The following is a 19,680-nucleotide window of genomic DNA, read 5'->3' on the forward strand; positions in this document are numbered from 1 at the left end:
TCAAGGGGAGAGGAGGGACAGGAAACCACTGCGTGTTGGGGGGTCACATGTGCCAGAATCTTCCCTGAAAATGTGACCCAGAGTCTCCCCTCCAGGGCCTCATGACGCTCCTCAGCACTGGACATGGCAGGATTTTTCTGAGAATCAATGTGCACCTTCTTCCACAGGGAGGTGCTGGGCAGGCTGGTGGGCCCTGTTTTGACTTCCATGCCCCAAGACATTCCTCTGGCTTGCAGGAGGAGATTTGGGGTCTCTTGGATGACAAGGACTCTGGGCCAGACTCTGTTCTCCCTCATTCCCTCCTGAAAAGCCCAGTCCTTCCTGTTCCACGAGGCTGTGATGAGTGAGGAGAAGAAATGCACAATTTTCAGAGAGTATCCCTTCCCCTGCCTAACACCAAGGCTGCTTCCCTCTGACCTGTCCCTTGTCTCTGTATTCAGGATGGATGCATGCCACCAGTGCTCCCTCCCCAGGACTCCCCACTGGACTGACTCTGTGCTCCTGGGGCAGGGTGGGGCAGCCACTGGAACCTCACACAGACCAGGGCACATGAATGGCCTTGGGAACTCACAGGGTCATATCCAGGCCCCAGTCCCCCCAGAGTCTCAGGCACAAGGTCATAGCTATTAAGGGACATGGCTCTGTGAGAGCCAGAGAACCTGGTCCCTGCCCTGCTGCCACCTCCTTCCTCCTCCCTTATTCCAGCCCCAGCAGCATCTCTAGCCACTCACTCCCTGACTTGGCTTTGCTCTTTCCCTTAGTTCCTCTGGCTCTGTCCAGCCTGCAGTGAGTCCCAAGAACTCCCCCACCCCCAGGGTGCTAAAAGCACCTCCCTAGCATCAACTGTCGGCTCTGAGGGTGACCTCCTCAGATCCTTATTGGAGGAAAAAAAGGACAGCCCCTGCTAGGGCAAGAAGTGACCTGACTCAGACAGAAAACAAACTTATTGCATCCCAGGTGCAGCCTTGTCAGCTTTCAGGCTGGGCCAGGGGAGCCTGGAAAGGGAAGGCCCCTGCCCCAGAACCTCTCCCAGGGATTCCCATCAGCCTGGAAACCCTAGGAGAACCAGGGGAGTCAGGTCTTCCTCTGCAAGCCAGGCAAGGTCACTCAGCAGCAGTCCCGGGTGCCTCTTTAGGTCCAGAGCAGCAGCTGAGGAGATCCCTGTTTTGTGCCTTGCTGTATTCACCAGAATGCCTCAGTAGAACTTGGGGAGAATTCCTTCTTTACTGCTGATGACAGGGAAAGGGTCTCCAAACATCATGGCCATGTTCCAAGGTCCAGGAGAGATGGGCTGATGTTCCTGGGATGCAGAGCGAATGGGCTGCCCTGGCCCTTTCCAGGTTCCCCTGGCCCAGCCTTAGAGCTGAAAAGGCTGCACCTGGAGAGGAAAATGGAAGCTCTGAAATATTCTAGAGACCCCAAGCAAGGGCTTGGAGGAATCTTTGAGATCCCAGTGAGGATTCCATGAGTGGAGAAGGGATCAGGTCATCCCTTGAGATGAGCTGTGAAGGCTGCTTTGATCTGGGCAGTAGACAAGCACCTTGAGCAGAACAGGCAACAGGACATGGTAGAATAGCCCCGAAGTGCAGGATTCTCACCAGGGTCCTGGGGGTGGTGCAAGACTCCCTGAATTGGGCAGGAAGGGAAACCTGTCAATGAGTTCTTTCCACGGTTCCAAGATGGCGGGATAGGAACAGCTCCAGTCTACAGCTCCCAGCATGAATTCCGCAGAAGATGGGTGATTTCTGCATTTCCAACTGAGGTACTGGGTTCATCTCACTGAGTCTTGTTGGACAGTGGGTGCAGGGCAGTTGGTGCAGCCCACCGAGTGTGAGCCAAAGCAGGGCGAGGCATTGCCTCACCTGGGAAGCGCAAGGAGTCAGGGAATTCCCTTTCCTAGCCAATGGAAGCTGTGACAGATGGCACCTGGAAAATGGGGTCACTCCCACCCTAATACTGTGCTTTTCCAATGGTCTTAGCAAATGGCACGCCAGGAGATTATATCCCACACCTGGTTCGGAGGGTCCCATGTCCACAGAGCCTCGCTCTTTGCTAGCACAGCAGTTTGACATGGAACTGCAAGGTGGCAGTGAGGTTGGGGGAGGGGCACCCGCCATTCCTGAGGCTTGAGTATGTAAACAAAGAGACTGGGAAGCTCAAACTGGGTGGAGCCCACCACAACTCAAGGAGGCCTGCCTGCCTTTGTAGACTCCACCTCTGGGGGCAGGGCATAGCTGAACAAAAGGCAGCACCCTGTCTGACAGCTTTGTAGAGAGTAGTGGTTCTCCTAGCACAGAGTCTGAGATCTGAGAATGGAGAGACTGCCTCCTCAAATGGGTCCCTGACCCCTGAGTAGCCTAACTGGGAGGCACCCCCCAGTAGGGGCAGACTGACACCTCATACGGCTGGGTACCCCTCTGAGATGAAGATTCCAGAGGAATGATCAGGCAGCAACATTTGCTGTTCAGCAATATTTGCTGTTCTGCAGCCTCTGTTGCTGATACCCAGGCAAACAGGGTCTGGAGTGGACCTCCAGCAAACTCCAACAGACCTGCAACTGAGGGTCCTGACTGTTAGAAGGAAAGCTAACAAACAGAAGAGACATCCACACCAAAACCCCATCTGTATGTCACCATCATCAAAGACCAAAGGTGGATAAAACCACAAAGATGGGGAAAAAACAGAGCAGAAAAGCTGAAAATTCTAAAAATCAGAGTGCCTCTCCCCCTCCAAAGGAATGCAGCTCCTCACCAGCAATGGAACAAAGCTGACAGAGAATGACTTTGACAAGTTGAGAGAAGAAAGCTTCAGATGATCAAACTTCTCTGAGCTAAAGGATGAAGTTCGAACCCATTGCAAAGAAGCTAAAAACATTGAAAAAAGAGTAGATGAATGGTTAACTAGAATAACCAGTGTAGAGAAGTCCTTAAATGACCTGATGGAGCTGAAAACCATGGCACGAGAACTACGTGATGAATGCATAAGTTTCAATAGTGTGGGGAAACGAAAGAGGGATTAGACTGTTACTGTGTCTATGTAGAAAGAAGTAGACATAAGAGACCCCATTTTGTTCTGTACTAAGAGAAATTATTCTGCCTTGAGATGCTGTTCATCTGTAACCCTAGCCCCAACCTTGTACTCGCAGGCACATGTGCTGTGTTGACTCAAGGTTTAATGGATTTAGGGCTATGCAGGACGTGCTTTGTTAAAAAAGTGCTTAAAGACAATATGCTTGTTGAAAGTCATGCCATTCTCTAATCTCAAGTACCCAAGGACACAATACACTGTGGAAGGCCTCAGGGACCTTTGCCTAGGAAAGCCAGGAATTGTCCAAGGTTTCTCCCCATGTGACAGCCTGAGATATGGACTTGTGGGAAAGGAAAGACCTGACTGTACACCAGTCCGACACCCGTAAAGGGTCTGTGCAGAGGAGGATTAGTAAAAGAGGAAGGCCTCTTTGCAGTTAAGATAAGAGGAAGGCATCTATCTGTCTCCTGCTCGTCCCGAGGCAATGGAATGTCTCTGTGTAAAACCCGATTGTTAGTTCTATTTACTGAAATATGAGAAAACTGCCTTAAGGCAGGAAGTGAGACGTGCTAGCCACAATACTGCTCTTTAATGCACTGAGATGTTTCTATATGTGCACATCAAGGCACAGAACCTTTCCTTAAACTTATTTATGACACAGAGACCATTGTTCACATGTTTTCCTGCTGATCCTCTCCCCACTATTACCCTGTTGTCCTGAAACATCCCCCTCTCTGAGATGGTAAAGACAATGATCAATAAATACTGAGGGAACTCAGAGACCAGTGCCAGCACAGGTCCTCCTTATGCTAAGGGCCAGTCCCCTAGGCCCACTTTTCTTTCCCTATACTTTGTCTCTGTGTCTTATTTCTTTTCTCAGTCTCATTCTACCTGACAAGAAACACCCACAGGTGTGGAAGGGCAGGCCACCCCTTCAAGTAGCCAATTTGATCAACTGGAACAAAGGGTATCAGTGATTGAAGATCAAATCAATGAAGTGAAGCGGTAAGAGAAGTCTTGAGAAAAAAGAGTAAAAAGAAACGAACAAAGCCTCCAAGAAATATGGGACTATGTGAAAAGAACAAATCTACGTCTGATTGGTGTACCTGAAAGTGATGGGGAGAGTGGAACCAAGTTGGAAAACACACTGTAGGATATAATCCATGAGAACTTCCCCAACCTAGCAAGGCAAGCCAACATTCAAATTCAGGAAATACAGAGAATGCCACAAAGATACTCCTCGAGAAGAGAAACTCCAAGACACATAATTGTCAGATTCACTAAAGTTGAAATGAAGGAAAAAATGTTAAGGGCAGCCAGAGAGAAAGATCGGGTTACCCACAAAGGGAAGCCCATCATACTAACAGAGGATCTGTCCACAGAAACTCTAAAAGCCAGAAGAGAGTGGGGGCCAATATTCAACATTCTTAAAGAAAAGAATTTTCAACCCAGAATTTCATATCCATCCAAACTAAGCTTTATAAGTGAAGGAGAAATAAAATCCTTTATAGACAAGCAAATGCTGAGAGATTTTGTCATCACCAGGCCTGCTCTACAAGAGCTCCTGAAGGAAGCACTAAACATGGAAAGGAAGAACTGGTACCAGCCACTACAAAAGCATGCCAAACTGTAAAGACCATCGATGCTGGGAAGAAACTGCATCAACTAATGAGCAAAATAACCAGCTAACATCATAATGACAGGATCAAGGTCACACATAGCAATATTAAATGTAAATGGGATAAATGCTCCAATTAAAAGACACAGACTGGCAAATTGGATAAAGAGTCAAGACCCATCAGTGTGCTGTATTCAGGAGACCCATCTCATGTGCAGAGACACACATAGGCTCAAAATAAAGGGATGGAGGAAGATCTACCAAGCAAACGGAAAAGAAAACAAAACAAAAGGCAGGGGTTGCAGTCCTAATCTCTGATAAAACAGACTTCTAACCAACAAAGATCAAAAGAGACAAGGCCATTACATCATAGTAAAGGGATCAATTCAGCAAGAAGAACTAACTATCCTAAATATATATGCACCCAATACAGGAGCACCCAGATTCATAAAGCAAGTCCTCAGAGACCTACAAAGAGACCCAGACTCCCACACAATAATACTGGGAGACTTTAACACACCACTGTCAACATTAGATAGATCAACGAGACAGGAAGTTAACAAGGATATCCAGAAATTGAACTCAGCTCTGCACCAAGTGGACCTAATAGACATCTACAGAACTCTCCACCCCAAATCAACAGAATATACATTCTTCAAACTAGAACTCAGGATTAAGAAACTCACTCAAAACCGCTCAACTACATGGAAACTGAACAACCTCCTCCTGAATGACTATTGGGTACATACTGTAATGAAGGCAGAAATAAAGATGTTCTTTGAAACCAATGAGAACAAAGATACAACATACCAGAATCTCTGGGACACATTTAAAGAAGTGTGTAGAGGGAAATTTATAGCACTAAATTCCCACAAGAGAAAGCAGGAAAGATCTAAAATTGACATCCTAACATGACAATTAAAAGAACTAGAGAAGCAAGAGCAAACACATTAAAAACCTAGCAGAAGGCAAGAAATAACTAAGATTAGAGCAGAACTGAAGAAGATAGAGACACAAAAAACCCTTCAAAAAATCAATGAATCCAGGAGCTGGTTTTTTGAAAAGATCAACAAAATTGATAGACCACTAGCAAGACGAATAAAGAAGAAAAGAGAGAAGAATCAAATAGACACAATAAAAAGTGATAAAGGGGATATCACCACCCATCCCACAGAAATGCAAACTAGCATCAGGGAATACTATAAAGACCTCTACACAAATATACTAGAAAATCTGGAAGAAATGGATAAATTCCTGGACACATACACCTTCCAAAGACTAAACCAGGAAGAGGTTGAATCCCTGAATAGACCAATAACAGGCTCTGAACTTGAGGCACTAATTAAGAGCCTACCAACCAAAAAAGTCCAGTACCAGATGGATTCACAGCCGAATTCTACAAAAGGTATAAGGAGGAGCTGGTACCATTCTTTCTGAAACTATTCCCATCAATAGGAAAAGAGGGAATCTGTCCAGCATCATCCTGATACCAAAGCCTGGCAGAGACACAACACCAAAAAAAAGATAATTTTAGACCAATATCCGTGATGAACATTGATGCAAAAATCCTCCATAAAATACTGGCAAACCGAATCCAGCAGCACATCAAAAAGCTTATCTACCATGATCAAGTGGGCTTCATCCCTGGGATGCATGGCTGGTTCCACATATGCAAATCAATAAACGTAATCCAGCATATAAACAGAACCAAAGACAAAAACCACATGATGATCTCAATAGATGCAGAAAGGCATTTGACAAAGTTCAACAGCCCTTCACGCTAAAAACTCTCAATAAATTCGGTATTGATGGGACATATCCCAAAATAGTAAGAGCTATTTATGACAAACACACAGCCAATATCATACTGAATGGGCAAAACCTGAAAGCATTCCCTTTGAAAACTGGCACGAGACAAGAATGCCCTCTCTCACCACTCCTATTCAATGTAGTATTGGAAGTTCTGGCCAGGGCAATCAGGCAGGAGAAAGAAATAACTAAGCAAGATGTAACTTAGCAAATGTAAATTTAGGGTATTCAGTTAGGGTATTCAATTAGGAAAAGAGGAAGTCAAATTGTCCCTGTTTGCAGATAACATGATTGTTTATTTAGAAAACCCCATCACCTCAGCCCAAAATCTCCTTAAGCTGATAATCGACTTCAGCAAAGTCTCAGGATACAAAATCAATGTGCAAAAATCACAAGAATTCTTATACACCAATAACAGACAAACAGAGAGCCAAATCATGAGTCAACTTCCATTCACAATTGCTTCAAAGAGCATAAAATACCTAGGAATCCAACTTACAAAGGATGTGAAGGACCTCTTCAAGGAGAACTATAAACCACTGCTCAAATACATAAAAGAGGACACAAACAAATGGAAGAACATTCCACGCTCATGGATAGGAAGAATTACTATTGTGAAAATGGCCATACCGCCCAAGGTAATTTATAGATTCAATGCCATCCCCATCAAGCTACCAATGACTTTCTTCACAGAATTGGGAAAATCTACTGTAAAGTTCATACCTTCTGGTTTTGTTTTTTCTGTCAAATGCCAGAAACAGATTCAACTCTTTCCTGCATCACTATGAAGCTCTCATGTTAGTCAAACTCCATCAGTGTTTGTGGAATAAAGGAATAATGAGTTGTGGACTTTCACCCTATTATTTATACTTTCACTTTCATAAATATATATCTGATTCAATCAGTTAATCAGAAGAAAGTCGCAAACTCAATCAGGATTAACTGGATGGAACTTCAGAGTCTAATCAGACATCATTTTCTGATTGGAAGTTGGTTGTTGAGAAGGGGAGGGTGTGGTTAGAAAGGTCCATAAAAGCTCCCACAGGTGCACAGAAGAGACCCGAAGCCCTGGCACCTGGAGTACTGCTTGGTTCTCTGAGAGGTTGCAGCACCCTGCAAAGTGAGTCCAGCTCTGGTAAGTCACCCCCTCCTTAGGTTCATGTCCATCTGATCTGCAGCCAGCCAGTCAGGGATGGTGACATGCAGCCCAAGGTGGCAGAGAGAACTTTCTTGTCTGTTTTCAGATGAACAGATTTAGGCTGTGATTTTTCCTCTAAATGTAGTTTTGTCTTCATCCCCCAAAATTTGATTTGTCCTTGGTTTTTGTCATTTCAAATTTTGTATCCAAGCAGTTTTTTTTAAACAAAAGATTTTAAAAACTTACAACTGGTTGAATTTCTATTTCATGACATTTGAAATTATTGGCTTTTGTGCCCTTAAATTATAGTTCACAGACTTGATGGCATTGTGATTTTACTTGTTAGGCTCTCATTTTTACTAAAACCTTAAATATTCCATAGACCATTCTCAAGAGTGGAGTCTTTGTTCTGAATATGGGATCAATTTTTTTTCCCCCTAGATTCCATCCTAAAGTGGGTCATTGTGAGTCTGTGTAAGAGATCAACATTGGAACCTTCATCTGAGAGTTAGAGTTTTTATCCCTAACTTCCACAGGCTCTAGAATACTGTCACGGTGCTTTCACAATTTCTTGTTAAATTTTTGAAAATAAAAAAATAATGGCACTGATTCCAAGCAGTCCCTTTAGTCTTCTGCAACCATGTTCATTGTGGGAACTGAGAATGTAGGCTGTGTGGGGCCACAGGACATTCTCATTCCATTGTTTTAGGGTGGTAAGTGACAAACATTTTCTTGAAAAGGTGGAGCTTAGCTTTCAGTATCCTCAGCAACGCTTCCCAGTGTTACTGAGATTTAATGCAGCAATGGTTGAAAATCAATGGGCCAGTGGTCACCTTGCTCCCTCCTCATTGTTTGGAAGACAATCTTCATGGTACCAGCAGGAGCAGAATTACGGATTTGTGTCCAGAAAGTGCAGAGCGGAATTGGGGTGAACTAATTACCTTTCCACCTCTACCAGAGCAATGGCATTGGCACTAGGAGATGATGAAGTAATGTGATTTGCCATAAAAATCATGCTCTTTCTCTGAAAGTTTTCCACGTAGATTCATCAGCATGAGCCTCCAGGCCCCACCCAGACTCCTGGATCTGGCTGAGCAGAGTCTGCTGAGGGACGGAGCCTTGGCCATCCCCACCCTGGAGGAGCTGCCCAGGGAGCTCTTTCCCTCTCTGTTCATAGAGGCCTTTACCAGGAGATGCTGCGAGACCCTGAAAACTATGGTGCAGGCCTGGCCCTTCACCTGCCTTCCTCTAGGGTCCCTGATGAAGTCGCGTCCTCTGGAGACCTTTGGAGCTGTGCTGGAGGGGCTTGATGCACTGCTTGCCCAGAAGGTTCGTCCCAGGTGAGGTGACCCAGCTGGCCAGGTGGGGAGGGCCCAGACATCCAGGGTAGGGTTGGCAGGGTCAGAAGGATTGGGAGGCCCAAGGGTGGCCCAGAGTCTTCTGATGCGGCTGGGGAGGAAGCTCAGAGAGGCCTTGGCCATTGTCCAGCTCCTCTGGGAAAAGACTGCTCACCATGCAGGGTCCACTGAAGGATCAGGAACCAGGTTCCTCCTAGAGGCAACTGAAGACACTAGCAGTGGGGACCAGGCAGGTTTCAAGGAGAAAGAGGGATGGAGAAAAGACAGAGAGTGGGAGAAGAAGCAGGGAGGGGAGTCACTGATGTCTGGGATGTGGATAAAAGCTCAAATCCTTGAGTAAATTTGGAGCCTCTCTTCTCTTTTACCCACAGGCGGTGGAAACTTCAAGTGCTGGACTTGCGGGATGTGGATGAGAACTTCTGGGGCATATGGTCTGGAGCTTCTGCACCCTCCCCAGAGGCCCTGAGTAAGAGACAAACAGCAGAGAACTGTCCAAGGCTGGGTGGGCAGCAGCCCTTGATGGTGACCCTAGACCTTTGCTTCAAGAATGGGACGCTGGATGAATGCCTCACCCGCTTCTTCGCGTGGGGCAAGCAGAGAAAAGGCTTACTGCATGTGTGTTGCAAGGAGCTGCAGATTTTTGGAATGCCCATCCACAGTATCATAGAGGTCCTGAACATGGTGGAACTAGACTGTATCCGGGAGGTGGAAGTGTGCTGCCCCTGGGAGCTGTCCATTCTTATAAGGTTCGCCCCTTACCTGGGCCAGATGAGGAATCTCCGCAGACTTGTTCTCTTCAACATCCACGTCTCTGCCTGCATTCCCCCAGACAAGAAGGAGCAGTTTGTCACCCAGTTCACCTCTCAGCTCCTCAAGCTGGGCTACTTCCAGAAGCTTTCCATGCACTCTGTCTCTTTCCTCGAAGGCCACCTGGACCAGCTGCTCGGGTGAGGAAGGATGGTGAGTTTTCTGTGCAGTCCACAGCAGAACCTTTCTCTGTTACAGTAAACACCAGGGGGGTATCTGCTGTGAGCCAGCTTGTGACGAGGTCACAGTGAAGGGGACACTGGAATGTCCATGCATTGTCTTGTTGGCAGCTCTGTCCTAAAATGGGTGTCCCACAACCATCCCAATAAGCCAGCGGGATCTCCTGGGCTAGATGCTATAGAGAGGCTGCCATGCTAGGATGCTAGCAACTGCGGGTTCAGATCTAGTGAGAGTGCATTTGTGAATTCCTCCCGAGGATGTGTGTCTAAGTTAAGATGACGGGAAATAGGGAGGTGAAGAGGGCACTAAAGAAGAGAAAGCCCATCACACCCCTCTATTTTAAAATATAAGGTCTGTCCTCACCTGCCTAGTGAACAGGCAAAATCCTGTCTCTCCCTCTGTCAGTAAAATGTTTTGAGCTCCAAGTCAGGTAACTAATGTATGGGAAATACATGATGATGGAATAGAGGGTGAGGGAGCAGGAGTGAAGAAGGGAGAAAGGATAGACGGTTTGCTGATGATACAGGCGTGTCAGGGACTCCTGCAGCCTGGCCACCCCAGCTGATGTTGCAGGATCCCACTTGGGTTGTTCTTTATGTCTGTGTCTCCACGGTGCTCCTGTGGCCCAGAGATGCGGTTTTCTGCCTGACAGATGAAGAAAGGGAGCCTTAGAGTTCATGGGCTTGACCCAGTCACCTGAGTGATGGTGAAGGACTGAGCCTCAATTGGGACTGTCCGGAAGGAGCAGAGTCTCCGTTCCCACACCCCGGGTGCTGACTATCCTCAGAGGAGCAGAGCAGCCTTGGGTTGTGGAGACTGTCATCTCTCACCTGAGGTCTTCCCACTGCCCTCCTCTAACTCCTTGTTCTCTCCCAGGTGTCTCCAGGCCCCCTTGGAGACGGTCGTCATGACCGACCGCTGCTGTCAGAGTCGGACTTAAAGCATCTCTTGGTGCCCGAGCATCCATCAGCTAAAGGAGCTGGACCTGAGGGGCATCACACTGACCCATTTCAGCCCTGAGCCCCTCGCCGTTCTGCTAGAGCAAGTTGAGGCCACCCTGCAGACTCTGGACTTAGAGGACTGTGGGATCACGGACTCCCAACTCAGCGTCACCCTGCCTGCCCTGAGCCGCTGCTCCCAGCTCAGCACCTTCAGCTTCTGTGGGAACCTCATCTCCATGGCCGCCCTGGAGAACCTGCTGCGCCACACTGTCGGGCTGAGCAAGCTGAGCCTGGAGCTGTACCTGCCCCTCTGGAGAGTTATGATGCCCAGGGTGCTCTCTGCTGGGGGAGATTTGCTCAACTTGGGGCTGAGCTGATGAAGACACTGAGGGACTTAAGGCAGCCCAAGATGGTTGTGTTCAGCACTGTCCCCTGCCCTCGCTGTGGCATCAGGGCCTCCTATGACCTGGAGCCCAGTCACTGCCTCTGCTGAATGCCTGTCCATCGGGGTGGATGTATTTCGAGTTTTCTTCTCATCATTTGGGAGCTGAATCCTAGGCCATGAGTGCATGAACTCACCACAACTTCCACTTCGCAGGTTCAAGGGATTCTCCTGCCTCAGTCTCCCCAGTAGCTGGAATTACAGACATGTGCCACCATGCCTGGCTAATTATTTGTATTTTAAGGAGAGAAGGGGTTTCTTCATGTTGGTCAGGCTGGTCTCGAACTCCCGACCTCAGGGGATCCGCCTGCCTCGGCCTCCCAAAGTGCTGGGATTACAGGCATGAGCCACCATGCCTGGCTCATAATAGTAAAATTTGAAAAATACCATAAAATATGATCCTTGCAACACTAAATTACACCATATGATCTAATCTACCAGCAGATGGCAGCTGAGACTGATGGACTGGAAATTTTGATCTTATAATCATTAGGAATGAATTGAGTCCTGAACTGCCCACCATGCCCCCTGCTGGCTCCTGGGGCTTTGCTGTTTGGAAGAATCATGATGAAATTTGTGGTGACTTGAAGAAGCTGAGCCCCACTGCATGCCTTGGGTTCCTGTTGCCTCCCTGTTGTCAGGAATAGGAGGTGAGATTGAAACGTGGAAAATGCTGGGACTTCTGCTGAGAAGAGATGAACGATCAAGATGTATTGATCTTACTATATGCCAGGCCCCATGCCAAGCCCTAAACATGAACCATCTTATTGGATTCTACCAGGGTGCCATAAGCTGTTGGACAACACCATCCTCATTTTACAGGGAACCTGAGGCTCTTGGCTAAGATCCCTGACAGCAACACCAGCTCCTGAATCCTCAGCAGGATCCTTCACTTGGGTGCCGTTATGCAGGCTTCCTCAGCACAGGGAGGTCACTCATCACCCACAGGCACTTGATCATTCTCCACCCTTCGATGATGTGAGATTCCAAAACACGCTGCTCTAGTCCCTTCCTGATGGGAGGGGTGGTGCGTGTTATGAGAAAATCTCTCCTCGATCTGACCTAGCTCCACAAAACGATGTAACTTTTTAAATGTCAGATGGAAATATTTAAAAGTGTTACATGCCTGTATAGTTTTAGTATTTTATGTAAAGGGAATGTGGCTGTCTTTACTGGCTACAACCAGTTCAATTCAAGAAGGGCTGCTAGTCATCAGGGGAACAAGCAAGGGTTGGTGCCTCCCAGTGGTTCCAGCTAATACACAGTATGGACATCCCCTTCCAAGGCAGCGGGAATAGAGTGGCTCCTTGTGCAGTGAAGCTGATGTCCACCAACTAAGGCTCCTGGAACCATGTGGAGACTCACAAGGAGTGGCCAGGGTCTCAGCATCTGGCGAGCAGTGAAAGACCCTGAGAAGAGGGTGCTTTCCATGTGGATTGGCTCACTGTTCTTGCCCACTAATGTTCCAGGCCCTGGGTGTCCACCTAGTGTGTGTTAACCCACTGAACAGCCACAGAAACTAACAAGGAGGTAACAGATGTCTAAAGAGAAGTGAAGAACTGGAGGAGACCAAGCGTGGTGGCCAACACTTATAATCCCTGCACTTTGGGAGGCCAAGGCAGGAGAATCACTTGAGCTCAGGAGTTCCAGATCATCCCGGGCAACAAAGCGAGAACTTATCTCAACTAAAAAAAGTATCTAGGCCTGGTGGTTCACATGCTTGTAGTCCTAGCTACTCAGGAGGCTGAGGTGGGAGGATCGCTTGAACCCAGGAGATTGAAGCTGCAGTGAGCTATGATTGTGCCACCGCACTCTAGCCCGGGTGACAGAGCGACACCTTTAAAAAACAAACAAAAAAAGAGCCGGATGCAGTTGCTCACACCTGGAATCCCAGCACTTTGGGAGGTCGACTTGGGTGGATCACCTGAGGTCAGGAGTTTGAGACTAGCCTGACCAACATAGTGATGAAACCCTGTCTGTACTAAAAATAAAAAAATGAGCTAGGCATGGTGGCACAGGCCTGTAATCCCAGCTACTTGGGAGGCTGAGGCAGGAGAATCTCTTAAACCGTGGAGATGGAGGTTGCAGTGAGCCGAGATGTTGCTATTGCACTCCACATTACAGCCTGGGCAAGAGTGAAACTCTGTCTCAAAAATAAGAAAGGGAGGAAATTGATTAAAATAACCAAATTTCATGTAAATGCCTTGATTTTCTTGGGTTGCATCTTATTGATTGGACAACCTAGTCCCCCCCGTTGCTTTTTTTTTTCATCAATAAGTGAAGATTCCTGAGGCTTAAACTGGAAAGCAGGTTACTTGATAATAGAGGGCACCACACAGCTTCCATTTAGTTTCCCTTTATTTCTGACCGTTTCTTTACAAGCATCCATGGAAGAGGAACTCCCTCATGTATTCTCAAGCCTGAATTCCACTCTAGACATTCCCATTCCCATTTTTGACTCTATAGGACACAGGTCCCCAAAGTCCCATTGAATCCATGTCAACATTTCCCCCAAGTCCGGCCCCTGCTTGATCACCTTTCCTTTCCCACTTCAGAGCTGGTGTCTGAAACGGTGGTTTCTGTGCTCACATTAGGATGTTATGTAAGACCTAGGTTTTAGTTTCCTAGTGTCCAGAAGAAAGCCACCCAAATAGGCAGGTGTTTAACAGCAGCGTTGATCTATGTCCAGGCCATAAAATGTCCTGTTGCCACAGTCAGGGCAGTAGTCAGTAGAGAACAAGATCCTCTTGGGGTGCCTTAAGTCCCTCACTCTCCCCATCAGCTCAACCCGAAGTTGGGCAAATCTGCTCCGGCAGAGAGTACCACCAGCATCATAACTCTCCCGCGGGGCAGGATACAGCTCCAGGCATAAGTTGTTGAGTCTGATTGTGTGGCACAGCAGGTTCTCCAGGGTGGCCATGGAGATGGGATTTCCACAGAAGCTGAAGGTGGTGAGCTCAAAGCAGCGGCTCAGGGCAGGCAGGATGGTGTTGACTTGGGAGTCTATGATGCCACAGTCATCTAAATCCAGGTACTCAAGGGTGCCTGCGACTTTTTCTAGCAGAATTTGGAGAGGCACAAGACTGACATTGGCCAGTCTGACGCCCCTCAGGTCCAGGGTGTTTAGTTGACTGACACTCGGGCACTGGGACAGATGCCTCAAGTCAGATTCCAAAAGCACACAGTTAGTTATTGCGAGGATCTTTAACGGGGTCTTCAGACAGCTGGGGAGACAGAACAAGAAGTTAGTTCTGGGGAATTGTAGGGGTGAGTTGAGGGTGGTGGGGAATGTCAAAGTGAAGGGAAAAGACTATTTTGCCTAAGCCCAGGGTCATTCTGATTGTCTGGTCAACACTTAGGATGCTGCGTGATGAAGAGCTTTGCCCCTGAGGTCAATTCCATTTTACGCCCAGCACAGTAACTCACAACTGTAATCTCAGAACTTTGGGAGGCTGAGACTGGTGGATTAGTTGAGGTCAGGAGTTTGAGACCAGTCTGGCAATCATGCCAAAACACTGTCTCTACTAAAAATGCAAAAATTAGCTATGTGTGGTGGTGGGCACCTGCAATTCCAGCTACTTGGGAGGCTGAGGCAGGAGAATTGCTTGAACCCAGGAGATGGAGGTTACAGTGAGCAGACATCCTGCCACTACACTCCAGCCTGGGTGACAGAGCGAGACTCTGTATCAAAAAAATAAAAATAGAAAGATCCATTTGAGGCTGAGTCGTTTCACCATTATTTATAGGAATGGATCAAGTTCACAGAATCCCTAAAACTCCCTTTCCTCATCTGTCAGGCAGAAAACCACATCTCTGGGCCACACAAGCCCAGTGGAGACACAGGCAGAAGGGACAAACTCAGACAGGATCCTGCAACGTCAGCTGGGGTGGGCAGGCTGCACGCGTCCCTGATATGCCTGTATCATCAGCAAACCATCTATCACTTTCACCATTCTTTGTGCCTGCTCCCTGACCCTCTGTTTCAGAATCATGCATTTCCTAGGTAATTAATTTACCTGGAACTCAAAACAACCCATTACGACAGGGAATTAGAGATGGGATCATTCGTGTTCAACAAGCTGTGGGGCACAAAACTGATATTCTGAAATGTGCAGGTTTGCTGAGCATCCCCCTCTTTGGTGCCCACTTCGCTTCCCTACTTCCCATCATCTTCTTAAAAATTATCTTGTTGGCTGGGCGCGGTGGCTCATGCCTATAATCCCAGCACTTTGGGAGGCCAAGGCGGGTGGATCACCTGAGGTCAAGAGTTTGAGAATAGTCTGGCCAACATGGTGAAACCCTGTCTCTACTTAAAATATAAAAATTGGACAGGTGCAGTGGCCCACGCTTGTGATCCCAGGTACTCGGGAGGCTGAGGCAGGAGAATCGCTTGAACCCGGGAGGCGGAGGTTGCAGGGAGCTGAGAGGTCACAGTTGCACTCTAGCGTGGACAATTAAAGTGAAACTCCTTCTCATAGAAAAAAAATTATCTCGTTTGTTTTTATTTTTTATTCATTCCTGACAGGGGTCTTGCTATGTTACCTAGACTGGTCTTAAACTCCTAGGCTCAAGTTATCCTCTTGCCTCAGACTCCCAAAGTGCTAGGATTACAGGCATGAGCCACCATCCCTGGCCTATTTTTCATCATCTTAACTTAGACACACATCCTCAGGAAGAATTTGGAAAGGCACCCTAACTAGATCCGAACCCTCCAGTAGCTGGCTTCCTAGCATGGCTGCCTCTCTACCCCAGCTGATGTCTCTGCCTTTATTGGGATGGTTGCGTGATACCCATTTCAGGACAGAGCCACGAATGGGAGAATACGTAGACATTCTAGTGTCCCCTTCACTGTTACATCCTCACGGGCTGGCTCACAGTAGACGCCCACTAGCTTTTACTGTAACATAGGCTCTGCAGTGGTCTGCAGAGAAAGCTCACCCCCCTCCCTCACCTGAGCAGCTGGTCCAGGTGGCCTTCGAGGAAAGAAACAGAGTTCATATAAAGCTTTTGGAGGTAGTGCAGCTTGAGGAACTGAGAGGTGAACTGGGTAACAAACTCCTTCTGCTTTGTGGAAACGTAGTGAGAGACGTCCACGTGGGAGAGATCGAGCTTCTGTAGATTCCTCATCTGGCCCAGGTATGGGGTAAACTGTGTCAGGATGGGCAGTATCCAACTGCAATTCACTTCCACCTCCTGGATACAGTCCAGGTTCACCATTTTCAGGATGTTTCTGATATTGTGGAAGGGCATTCCCAAAATTCTCAGCTTCTTACAGCACAGGTGTAGTAAATCTTCCCTCTGCTTGACCCACAGGAGGAGGCAGGTGAGATATTCATCCAGAGTCCTGGTCTGGAGCCAAAGGTCTGTGAACACAGTGAAGGGCTGCTGTTCTCTCATCCTGGGACAGTCCTGCACTGGTTTTCTGTTCCTCATGGCATTGGGGAAGCACCCATGGGCCATGGCTTCAGACCAAACCATCCAGAAGTTCTCACGGACATCCTGTAAATCCAGCACTTGAAGCTTCCACCGCCTGTGGGAAAATAGAGGCGAGGCTGAGAATGTAAGGACTCACTTCTGAACTTATACTCCACATCCCGGATAGCAGCTGCTCCCCTCCCTGCTTCTTCTCCCTCTCTCTGACTGTTTTCCACCCTGTTTTCCCCTTGGATCCTGCCCAGTTCCTCCTTTTTTTTTAGACAACGTTTCCCTCTGTCACCCACGCTGGAGTGCAGTGGTGTGATCTCAGCTGACTGCAACCTTCACCTCCCAGGCTCCAGTGATTCTCCTGCCTCAACCTCACAAGTGTCTGGGATTACAGGCTCCTGTCACCATGCCCAGCTAATTTTTGTATTTTTAGTAGAGTCAATGTTTCATCATGTTGGGACAGGTTGGTCTCAAACTCCTGACCCTACGTGATCTGCCTGCCTTGGCCTCCCAGAGTGCTGGGATTACATTGTGAGCCACTGTGCCTGGCCCAGTTCTCATTTTTCGTGGTGCCTTTCAGTGCCACTAGAGGAGAGGTTCCTGTTACCTCCATGGACGCTGGGTGGTGAGCAGTCCTTTCCTTGAGAAGCTGCGGAATGGCCAAGGCCTCTTTGAGCTTTCTCACCAGCGCCATCCCTTCTTGGGCCTCCCCACTTCTCATGACCCATCTGGTCCTTCTGTGGTCACCTGGGCCCTCCCCACCAGCCCACCTGGGCCACCTCACCTGAGACGAACCCCCTGGGTAAGCAGTGCATCAAGTCCATCAAGCACAGCTTGGAAGGTCTCCAGACAACCCATCTTTATCAGAGGCCTCAGAGGGAGGCGGCGGAAGGGCCAGGCCTGCACCATCAGCTTCAGGGCCTCACAGCGTCTCCTGCTGAAGGCCTCCATGAACAGGGGAGGAAAAAGTTCCGTGGGCAGCTCCTCCAGGGTGGACATGGTCAAGGCCTGGTCCCTCAGCAGGCTCCGCCCCGCCAGCTCCAGAAGTCTGGGTGGAGTCCGGACGCTCATCTTCACCAATCTGCATGGAAAAGTTCCACAGGACAAGTCCAGAGAAAAGGCATCACTCTCAGGCCAAGCCCCTGCAATCTCATCTTCTCCCAGGGCCAAAGTCACCGCTCTGGCGAGGGTGAAAGAGTCCTCAGTTTACTCCAATTCTACTCTGTACTCAGTGGCCACAAAGCCAGCCTTCTGCCTCTGCTGCATCAGCATGAGCGTCTCCCAAGCAGTGAGGAGGCAGGACCCGCACTAGCCCTTCCCCTCTATCCAGTGCTCCAGCCAGTGACTAGTGAGCATGGAGGAACCTGAAAACTAACCCCTCCCACCTTTGGGGGAAATTTCTAATTACTTTAGATTCTAAAACATTGGGAATGGGAGTGTCACAAGCCTACATGCCTATATTCCCAGTTCCTACAAATAAGCTGGTTGGGAACATTCATGGGGCACCCCTAGAACGGGTTCTATTTGTTTTCTTTTCATTATTTAAGTTTTCTTTCTCTTTCTCTCTTTCTTCTTTCCTTTTTTCCCTCTCTCCCTCCCTTCTTTGTTTTTTCCCTCTCTTCTTTCTTCCTTCCCTCCCTCCCTCCCTCCTTCCTTTCTTTCTTTTCTTTCTTTCTTTCTTTCTTTCTTTCTTTCTTTCTTTCTTTCTTTCTTTCTTTCTTTCTTTCTTTCTTTCTTTCTTTCTTTCTTTCTTTCTCTTTCTTTCCTCCCTCCCTCCCTCCCTCCCTTCCTCCCTCCCTCCTTCCTTCCTTCTCTCCATTCCTCCCTCCCTTCTTTCTTTCTCTCTCTCTCTCTCTCTCTCTCTCTGTCTCTTTCTCTCTCTGTCTTTCTTTCTGACAGCATCTTGCTCTGTCACACAGCCTGGAGTGCAGTGGTGCGATCTCCACCCAGTGCAGCTTTGACCTCCCAGGCTCAAAGGATTCTTCCACCTCAGCCTCCCAAGTAGCTGGGACCACAGGCATGCATCTTTTATTTTTTTGACTTTTTGTAAAGAGAGTGGGTTTCACTATGTTGTCCAGTCTCGTCATGAACTCCTAGACTGAAACAATTCACCCACCTTGGCCTCCCAAAGTGCTGGGTCTACAGGCGTGAGCCTCCACCCCGGCCTTGTTATTGAAAATTTCATTGAGAAGCTTTGCAAGCTATGTGACAGTGTTATGCATCATTCACAAGACAGATGTTTCTAATATACACCTTATACACATATTAAAAATGAAACACTTTGGCTGTGCGTGGTGACTCAGACCTGTAATCCCAGCACTTTCAGAGGCCAAGTAAGGTGGATCAACTGAGGTCAGGAATTCGAGACCAGTTGACCAACATGGTAAAACCCTACCTCTACTAAAATTACAAGTATTAGCCTGGTGCAGTGGTGTGCACCTGTAGTCCAAGCTACTACTATTAGGGAGGCTGAGGCAGGAGGATCACTTGAACCCGGGAGGCAGAGGTTGCAGTGAGCTGACATTATACCACTGCACTCTAGCCTGGGAAATAGGCTAGATTCACCAAAAAAAAAAAAAAAAAGAGAGAGAGAGAGAGCGTGTGAGAGAGAATACATTTGATTAGACTTCTTACGCCCCACCCAGTTAATCCTCGTTGGATTTTTGGCTTTCTTCTAGGTTAACGGATTGAATTAGATATTCATCCACCGAAGTGAAAGATTTAGGGATAAGATGAAAGTCCAGGACTAATTCACTGATTCACTCCACAAACTTGGAGCTTTACTAATATGTGTCCTTCATAGTCTTGAGTATGAGATAGGGAAGGGTTGAATCTCTTCCTGACATTAGACAGAAAGAAAAAATCTTGAAAACATCTTTGTTGAGGGACCTTGGCCACATCAAATGTATCAAAATATTTCAGAGTTAAAACAGTTT

General features: G+C 47.7%; 2 protein-coding genes across 2 annotated transcripts; one reads left to right on the top strand and one right to left on the bottom strand.

Annotated features, from left to right (window-relative positions):
- Positions 1-8,288: 8,288 nt before the first annotated feature.
- Positions 8,289-11,544, top strand: LOC103225572 (PRAME family member 12-like). The gene is given in 4 exon segments (XM_007980487.3): positions 8,289-8,932; positions 9,322-9,897; positions 10,814-11,175; positions 11,178-11,544. Coding segments are annotated over 4 exon segments (1,419 nt in total). The 5' UTR covers positions 8,289-8,645; the 3' UTR covers positions 11,372-11,544.
- A 2,438-nt stretch (positions 11,545-13,982) lies between these two features.
- Positions 13,983-17,815, bottom strand: LOC103225573 (PRAME family member 25). Its single transcript, XM_007980488.3, has 3 exons — positions 17,529-17,815; positions 16,272-16,850; positions 13,983-14,544 (listed from the first exon to the last, which is right to left on the bottom strand). The coding sequence occupies exons 1-3, from the start codon at positions 17,813-17,815 to the stop codon at positions 13,983-13,985; spliced, it is 1,428 nt and encodes a 475-aa protein (XP_007978679.3).
- Positions 17,816-19,680: the final 1,865 nt, after the last annotated feature.

Source organism: Chlorocebus sabaeus, chromosome 20 (assembly GCF_047675955.1).
Source record: "Chlorocebus sabaeus isolate Y175 chromosome 20, mChlSab1.0.hap1, whole genome shotgun sequence".
Classification (NCBI taxonomy): Eukaryota; Metazoa; Chordata; class Mammalia; order Primates; family Cercopithecidae; genus Chlorocebus; species Chlorocebus sabaeus.

Coding starts and splice junctions, on each gene's coding strand:
- LOC103225573 (XM_007980488.3), bottom strand. CDS start 17,815: ATGAGCGTCCGGACTCCACCCAGACTTCTGGAGCTGGCGGGGCGGAGC. Junction 16,851..17,528: donor ACCCAGGGGGTTCGTCTCAG/GTGAGGTGGCCC, acceptor ATTTTCCCACAG/GCGGTGGAAGCTTCAAGTGC. Junction 14,545..16,271: donor CACCTGGACCAGCTGCTCAG/GTGAGGGAGGGG, acceptor CTGTCTCCCCAG/CTGTCTGAAGACCCCGTTAA.